Source organism: Chrysochloris asiatica, unplaced genomic scaffold, assembly GCF_000296735.1.
Source record: "Chrysochloris asiatica unplaced genomic scaffold, ChrAsi1.0 scaffold00083, whole genome shotgun sequence".
NCBI classification, from domain to species: Eukaryota; Metazoa; Chordata; class Mammalia; order Afrosoricida; family Chrysochloridae; genus Chrysochloris; species Chrysochloris asiatica.
Genome location: NW_006408601.1, coordinates 8,950,264 through 8,959,769, shown reverse-complemented (window position 1 = coordinate 8,959,769; position 9,506 = coordinate 8,950,264). Strand labels below are relative to the sequence as shown.

At 38.8% G+C, this 9,506-nt stretch overlaps 1 protein-coding gene across 1 annotated transcript in view; it reads right to left on the bottom strand.

Moving 5' to 3' along the window:
* Positions 1–9,293, bottom strand: part of LDHA (lactate dehydrogenase A) — a 14,812-nt gene extending 5,519 nt beyond the window's left edge. Inside the window, exons 1-2 of the mRNA XM_006865804.1 lie at positions 9,168–9,293; positions 4,082–4,199 (exon numbers count right to left, since the gene is read on the bottom strand). Coding sequence (XP_006865866.1) covers positions 4,082–4,199; positions 9,168–9,293 — 244 coding nt within the window. The remainder of the gene's footprint in view (positions 1–4,081; positions 4,200–9,167) is intronic.
* Positions 9,294–9,506: the final 213 nt, after the last annotated feature.

Sequence of the window (9,506 nt, the reverse complement as noted above, 5' to 3'; positions counted from 1 at the left end):
TACGCTGGACCAAATTAAGACGGCTTTCTCCTTCCTGCTGACGTGCTCCAGCAGTGATAATAACCAGCTTGGAATTTGCAGTGACATTATAGTCTAGAAAATAAGAAACCATGACCAGATTAAGGCCTTGAAGCAAACTTTACTTACTATCAAAAATTTATTCCACAAGCTTCTTCTGTAGATAATTTGACCAGGGCTTTCTGTTTTTTGTAACAGGTTAAGTATTCCCACTGTATTTCCCACGTCTGTCTTTTGCAGTTTTATCAAGGTGGCCCCTAAACTGGAGGAAGAGAATGTCACACTGGGACAGTATGTAGCTACAACTGGGAGCAAGCAGGAGGGAATCGAGTTTGAATCTTAATTCAATTCCTGTATGTTCCAATTGTTTATTGCTAGCTAGCTAAGCTCAATGTTCATACTCTTTCAGACTCTGATTTCTACTTAACTATGTAACTATTGTCCTATCATAATTAGGCAGAGGCTAGTTTACTTTATTAAAGCAGAGGAATCTTTCTACTTAGCATGTCTGGTTTCTAGATACCTTGATTATCTAGAAATCTTATCTAATATCAGGCGAATGATTTTCAAGTATCAAAATAGCCCCTACACTATGGAGGCTGGGGGAACCCCAAAACTACTGCCCTGAGATCATCTTTAAACCAAAATGTCCCATGCAGTTTTCTTAAAACTAAACAGTTTTCAAACTTAAGTTAAAATTGACTACTTAAGTTAAAACTGTCAGTCTGTCGTACTGGTGGCTTCATGTTGCTGTGATGCTGAAAGCTATGCCACCAGCATTTTAAATACCAGCAGGGTCACTCATGGGGGACAAGTTCCAGCTGAGCTTCCAGACTTAGACAGACTAGGCAGAAGGAGAGGCAGAGTACTTCAAAATGTTTAGCCACTGAAAACCTTATGAATAGCAGTTGAACACTGTCAACACCAGAATACAGAATATTGAAACATGATGAACAGCACAAGAATATTGTCAGATACTCTGTTGGCAGATGAGCCCCTCAGGTTGGAAGGCACTCAAAATACCACTAGGAAAGAGCTGCCTCCTCAAAGCAGAATTGATTGTGAAGATGCGAATGGAGTAAAGCTTTCGGGACCTTCATCTGCCGATGGGGCACAATTCAAAATGAAGAGAAACAGCTGTAAACATCCATTAATAATAGGAACATGGAATATATAAAGTATGAATCTAGGAAAATTGAAAGTTGACAAAAATGAAATGGAATACATAAAAATGATATACTAGGCATTAGTGAGCTGAAATGGACTGATACTGGTCATTTTGAAGAACACATCATATGGCTTACTATGCCGGGAATGACAAATGGAAGAGGAATGGCATTGCATTCATCATCAAAAAGAACATTTGAAGATCTTGAAGTATAATGCTGTCTTGTAATAGGATAAAATCTATATGGCTACAAGAAGACCAGTTAATACCACTATTATTCAAATCTACATAACAACCACTATGATGAAATTGAAGAATTTTATTAACTTCTTCAGGAATCCTGGTGCGGTGCTATATGATATAAAGAACTGGACCAAAAGGTCAGTTAGAACCACTAAGCCAGTAGTTCAAACCCACCAATTGCTTTTTGGAAACCCTATACAGGGTTCTCTGTAAGTCAAAATCAACTCAGCATCACTTAACAACCAATTTCTTTGGTCTGAAATTGATCAAACATGCGATCAAGAAGAACTGATACTGGTGATTAGAATACAAAGAGGAAGGATCACTAAATGAAAAAATACAACCATGGTGGTAGAAACAATGCTGGAGGATCACATGATAGAATTTTCCAAGATAAATGACTTACTCATTGCCAACACCCTCTTAAAACAACACAACACATGGACCTCACCAGATGAAGCACACAGGAATCAAACTGACTTCCTCTGGAAAGACACAGTGGAAAAGCTCTGTATCATCAGCCCCATCAATTGCTCATATGCAAATTCAAGCTAAATTTTCCTGTGCTTTGACTATGCAAAGTCTTTCAACTGTGTGGATCATGACAAGTTATGGATAACACTGCAAAGAATGGGTATTCCAGAACACTTGATTGAGCTCATGAGGGATCTGAAATATAGACCAAGAGGTAATCGTTTGAACAGAACAAGGGGACATTAAATGGTTTAAAATTAGGAAAAGTATATGTCAGGGTTGTATTCTTTCACTGCATTTATTTAATTTATACATTGAGCAAAGAATGTGAAAAGCTGGATTATAAGAAGAAGAAATGGCATCAGGATTGGACTCATCAACAATCTGCAATATGCAGAGGATACAATCTTGGTAGCTAAAGGCGAAGAAAGAAGATGTAAAATACTTGCTGATAAAGATCAAAGACCACAGTCTTCAATATGGGTTGCCCCTCAATGTAAAGAAAACAGAAATCCTCACCACTGGACCTATAAATAACATCCATATAAATGCAGAAAAGATTTAAGTCACAAAGACTGTTAAAGAGCAAAGATGTAAATTTGAAGACTAAGGTGTGCCTGACCCAACCAATGGTATTTTCAAGACTTTCATATGCCTGTGAAAGTAGGACAGTGAACAAAGAAGACCACAGAAGAACTGATGCATTTGAGTTATGGTGTTGGAGAAGAATATTTAAAACTACCATGGACTGTTAAACAAATCAGTGCTGGAAGAAGTACAGCCAGAATGCTCCTTAGAATCCTGGATAGAGTTCGTCTCTCATATTTCAGATCTATTATCAGAAGGGACTAGTCTCTGGAGAAGAACATCGTGTTAGATAAAGTGGAGGGTCAGCAAAAAAGAAGAAGGCCCCTAACAAGGTGGATTGGCAGGGGAGCAGCAGTAATGGACTCAAACACAGCAACGATTATGAGGATGACATGGATTATGCAGTGTTTCATTCTGTTGTGCAAAGAACCTCTGAGTTAGGACCCACTCAACAGCACCCAACAATGATAAGAAGTAAAAACTAGTCTGCCTTTACATTATGCTCTGTTAAGACCTATATGGAATTGACAACAGAAACTTGATAGATCAGAACCTTAGTGGGCAGTGAGTTTATATTAACGAGTAAGGAAAAATTCAGGTAAGGAGAGTAAGAATGGTTCTACAACTTTAACAATGTAAATCAATGCCACCACACTGTTGTGTTACTCTGTGTGAGAGGGTTTCAAAAGGTTCTTGGAAAAATGGAATTGAAAGATAATGGAATTTTCGCACAAACTTGTTAACGTCTCCTCAACAAGTCTGGGGCAGGGGAAAAACTCCAAGAACCTATTTGGTGATACTTCCAGGTTTCCTGACTTTTCAAAGGTTCAAGTCAAGAATACCTGCTCAACAGACTCAATGACCCTATTCTCAACCTTGAGTCAGTATGTTAAAGGTCGTCAAGTCTAAGTATATTTAAGCATTTGAAGCAATGTAGTTTAAATAGACAATAGGCTTAAAGATTTACTAATTACAAAATAATTCATGTGCTTTCCACATCATGGGCAAATTAGTTTGCATTTAAAACCACCTCCAGGTCGGCAGTTCAAAACTATCAGCTGTTCTGCGAGAGAAAGATGAGGTTTTTCTGTTCCCATAAAGATTTGCAGCCTCGGAAACTCTGCACAGGGTCACTATGAGTTGGAATCAACTGCATGGTACTTAACAACAATGTAAGATACTGAAACTTTGACAATCATAGGACTCAATACCAAATTATTTCAAGGTTCACTTATCCTATATAGGCAACCCTGGGGTTACAAATGAGATCCATTCCCAAATGTGTCGTTAAGTCAGAAAGGTGTATAGTCATTTAGCCTTACTTTAGTGCAAGAAAAGGCTGAAACCTTTTCAGTGATTTAAATGCCTCCCTGCAACAAGTCAAGGTGACTTTAATAAAGAATCTGTTATATGAGTGGGAGCTGGTTCACTCATTTCAAAGCAGGAACAAATTCACGTAACGTTAGTCCATGGTTTATAAACCAAACCCAAGAACTTTCTGTATAAAACAATCTTTAAAGAACTAGTATATTTCAAGTCTGATTAAGGATTAAGTCTAGCAGAGTCTGATAGAATCTTGAGAAGCGTAACCTTTGCCAGAGACGATTTTTGGTGTTCGAAGGAAAAGGCTGCCATGTTGAAGATCCATCATCTCGCCCTTCAGTTTGTCTTCCATGACATCAACAAGAGCAAGTTCATCTGCCAAGTCCTAAAAAATACAATTTTTAGTTCAATGAGGAATTGCTATTTTCACATTTATAGGAGGCAATGTAAAATTTCTACATAGCTGCCATAGGAGAGTTCTGCAGTTTTATTATCACCAGGATATACATCAAAGAAAGTAGAGGCAACGCACTATTTGAACACTGGACTCAAAGATGCCCCACATGTAGGAAGCAGCAACCCTCTCTCCACTGGAACCTCTGCTGTAGAAGCAGAACGCCAAATAGACACTTGTTAGAATAACTTCAAGTTATGTTCAATTGTTCCATTTACTTTTTCAAACTCAGTTTTTAATACATGGATTTTGGGTTGCTATTCATGAAAGCTACTCCTAGTGTAACTCTGTAACATAAGCACTGGACTGCAAACTGCAAGGTTGACAGTTCCAACCCACCAGCTGCTCCTCTGAAACCCTATGGGTTACTGTGAGTCAAAACCAACATGACAGCACTTAACAACATTCATTAAGGAGGTGATACATCCTATGGTCTCCAATTTGTTGTTGTTAGATTCTGTCAAGTTGATTCCAATTCAGAGAACCTATATGCACAACAGAAACATTGCCATGCCCTATACCTTCCTTACAATTGCTATTATATTTGAGCCCATTGTTTCTGCCACTGTGTGAATCCATCTCACTGGGGGGGGGACTTCATCTTTTTCACTGAACCCCCAACTTTACCAAGCATGCTGTCCTTCCTTCTCCAGGGACTGATTGATCCTTCCTAATAACATGTTCAACGTATGAGAGACAAAGTCTTGCCATCCTTACTTCTAAGGAGCATTCTGGCTGTACTTCTTCCAAGACAGATTTGTTTGTTCTTCTGGCAGTCCATGGTACTTTTAGATTCTTCTCCAATACTGTAATTCAAATGCATTGATTGTTCTCTGGTCTTTCTTATTAAGTGTCCAACTTTTACAAGCATATGAGGCTATTAAAATACACCATGGCTTGGGTCAGGCACACTTTAGGTCTTCCAACTTTGTTCTTGAACCCTTATCTTTTATCTTGAACACTTTAAAGAGGTCTTGTACAGCCAATTTTCCTAATGCAATATACACATCCTTTGACTGCTGCTTCCTTGAGTGTTGGCAGTGGAGCCAAGGAAAATGAAGTCTTATTATATGCTCAGCATACAGATTTAGTAAGTATGGTGAAAGGATACAAACCTAATGCATACCTTTCCTGATTTTAAACCATTCAGTATGCCCTTGTTTTGTCTGAACAACTGCTTTTTGATTCTTTATGTGCATAATCAAGTGTTTTGGAATATCCATTCTTTGCATTGTCATTCCTAAGTTTGTCATGCATGATCCACAGCCTCTGCATAGTCAATAAAGCACAAGTAAATATCTTTCTGGCATTCACTGCTTTCAACTAAGTTCTATCTGACATCAGCAATGATATCCCCTCATTCTATAACTTTTTCTGAATCTAGCTTGAATTTTTGGCAATTCCTGTCAATGTACTGCTATTATTTTTCAATTATCTTTAGCAAAATTTTACTTGCATTTGATATTAATATTATTGCTCAATGATTTCTGCATTTCACTGGGTCACTTTTCTTTGGAATGGGCACAAATATGGTTTATTTTCCAATCGGTTGCCAAGTAGCCATCTTCCAGATTTCTTGACACAGATAAGTGAACACCTCTACTGTTGCATCAATTTCTTGAGAGATTTCACAATTTGTATTTCACTAATCCCTTGTCTGTCGCCTTGTTTGTTGCCAATGCCGCCGATGTAACTTGGACTTCTTCCTTCTATACCATCGGTTCTTGATCATGTGCTACATTTCTTTTAGGTACAGTGACTTTTTGTTTTCTCTCCATCTTTTTTTTTAATGCTTTCTGCATCATTCAATATGATGTGGTACTGTGAGCTAATGAGCTGGACTGTAAAGTCAGTTTGAACTGCAAGGACAGCAGTTCAAGCTCATCAGTGACCAGTGTATAGGGTTACAGGGTCACTATGAGTTGGAATCGACTCAAAGGCACTTAACAAAAACGACAGTATTGTACTTTAAGATAGATCTTTAATTAATTGTTCTTTTTGATGATGAACACCATGCCATTCCTCTTCAATTTGAAGTTCCTGGCAAAGTAAACCATATTACTGTCTGATTTAAAATGGACAATTTTAGGCTCACTGATGCCTGAGGGTACAAATCTTTACAGACTGTGTTCATTTTTGAAATCTGCAACTCTCATAGATTCATATGACTTACAGTTCGTTACTATTATTAATGGATGTTTGCAGCTATGTGTCCTCATTTTGAGTTGTGCCTCATCAGCAAGTGAAGGTTCCAAACGTTTTGCTCCATTCACGTCATTACGGCCAACTCTACTTGGAGGAGACAGCTCCTCCAAGTCATAATTTGAGTGCCCTCCAATCTGAGAGACTCACCTTCCAGCTCTATATTCAACACTTCTGCTGCTATTCATAAGGTTTTCAATGGTTAAGCCTTTACATAGTGGTCTGCCTCTCGTTTCTAGTCTTAAAGAGGAAGCTCTGTTGAAACCTGTTCACCATAGGTACTCCTACTGGTATTGAAGTTACTGGTGGTAATAGCTTTCAGCATCACAGCAACACTCAAGCCACCAGTTAGACAAACGGACAGATAAGTGATGGCTCTTCAAGTTACACCATGTCAAAACGGGAGTTTTGGCACCCCGAGAGGCTCCAGTTGTGTTCCTTTGAAACATTCTTCTTGTTTTGAGAACAAAAAGAAGTATGAAGGGCTGGAAGGTGTGTAGGATACGGTTTCCCAATGAAATTCTCACGACACAGCCCTTGCTATCCTCAAAGACTGAACACTGTCATAATGGAAAAAAATTCCTCAGAACACTTTCCTAGTCTTTTTTCTCACCAGTGCAGTTTACAATTTTCTTAAAACTTCTTCCCAATAAGCCCTCACGATTATCCTATGTCCTTTGATAAGATCTATCAAAATTCCCCTTTGTGGGTCCTCATAAGAGTCACCTAACCTTCTATGCTGACCTCTCTTGTCTTAACTGGCATAACAGAGCACCTCAAAAGCCACTGCTTTGACTGGACCATGCTCTCTGGCTTGTAATTGTAAACCTAGCTATGATTTGTTTCATAAAATCGTCTTTGCTGACCTCAATCTTGCTTACAAGATGTAAGTAGCTCTTGGAGCTAGCTGATCTTTGAACCACACTTTCGGCATGCATAGAACCAAAAGCTTGCTGAGGTCAAGATGCTCACTTAAATTAAAAATGTCGAGCCATGTGAGATGCCCAGTACAGCAGCTATCACTTCAATGATACTTCTGCAGTCTTCTTTTACGAGTTCCTGAACTTCAGCCAGCTTCTTCAGTATCAAGGCTGATAGTCTTCCCTCTTGGCTCATCCTTTAGCTCTTCCCAAACTTGCTGAAGATGCTTGATCATCTAAAAGCTATTGTTTTATGTGGAGCAGCAGTCCTGCAGTCTTGTTGCAAAGCTTCACTGATTTGGGAAGATGTCCACTTGAGTTCTTCAAAATCTTATCCTAACTTCAAAATCATATTTTCCCACGGCACAAAAAGTATTCTTTTTTAGAAGGCCCCTAACAAGACTATATTATTAAGAGAAATTGTCTGCAGCCATATGCTTCTCTGTTTAGACCAGTTGAACTAGAACCCTAGTAGCAATACTTTTTGACTTACCCTTATATCTCAGACCAGGTACACCAACAAGAGCTTCGATATAAATGAGATGTGGACTGTCATCACAAAAAGATAATACTGGCTGCACTGCTGATCCCAAATCATTTGGAATACGAGTAGTCTGGTAGTTAGTCTTCCTACTCACACCTGAGCCATTGCAGAAGACCAGCCAAGCAATTCATAGGTTTGGGGAGAAGTACTTTAAAAGGAAAACAGATGCCTTCCATTTATGATCCAGTGGGCAGTAAGAGTTGTAATATGTGACTTTTAAGAACACAGAATAACGTGTGTTGTTACAAAACTTCCATATAGTTAATTTCTGCCTTTATGTCCTGCTCACTTCAATCCCTATCTGTTCAGATCCAGAATACAGTAATTCACTCTTATGGTTGCTAGGTGCCCATTCCAATTCACAGCAACCCTAAGTGTAACACTTCCCAGTCCCGCATCAGCCTCACAATCACTGCCATTATTAGGAACTCCAAATGTGAATTTTAAAATGATGTAATATTGTATTTGTTGTTGTCAGGTGCTGTTGAGTCGGTTCCAACCCATAAGCAACCCAGTATAGAGTTTCTGAGGAGTAGCTGGTGAGTTTGAACCACCAAGCTTATGGTTCAAACAGACCTTGTGGTCGAGTGCTTATCCTACAGCTCCACACCAGGACTAACTGCCTGATTTTCAGGTGTGAATACTATATAAGGTGTTCTTCACTCACAAGCTCTGCTTTTCTAGTTACATTTTAGTTTCAAAATTGGTTTAAAAAAATTGCTACCCAAGGCTGTGGAGTGGGATTTCCCACATTTGGAATAATTTTACTTGTTCTATACTGTGTGTAGCACTATGGGATAAGCACTTGACTGTAAATCACACAGTCAGTAGTTCAAACCCACCCGCCACGCCTCAGAAGCTCTACATAAGGTTGCAATGAGTCAGAACCGACTTGACAAGACTTAACAAGAACATAACATACTGTGGGCAATCATTTTCAATTCAAAAATTACCAAAAGAATTTTAGATCCTTTAAAGACACTGGCTTTTCATTTGTAGACATATTAATACAGCACAGCATATTCAAGGAACTGGGATTCTAGATAAACAACCTCTTTAGTTCAGATTACCTTTTAGCACATCATGTTTCAAAACTTAGATTTCACAGAAGTTTTGGAGCAAGTACAGGATCTAAGTGTTTTCATACAATGTGATTCAATTCTTGGTGGTGGAACATGCAGGGGAGAGTAATCAAGCAATCTTTGGCTTCCAGAGTGATGGGCTCTCACTTACCTTCATTAGGATGCTGATGGCACAGGCCATGCCAACAGCACCAACCCCAACAACTGTAATCTTATTCTGGGGGGTCTGTTCTTCCTTAATTAGAGTCTGAATCAGCTGATCCTTGAGAGTTGCCATGCTGGTTTTGGAAGAGGAAGGAATCTATAAAAGGGGGAAAACATGGAGTATTATCACTGCACCCTCTCTAAGGCTTTATTAACAGCCATTCTGGAAACGTTTATTTTATTTCCTTCTGGAACATTTGACACTAAATCACAAGGGCTGATTTAAGAAGGAAGAAAAAACCTAACGATGGCCAAAGTAATGTTAAAAAGTTTAATTGTAGGATCT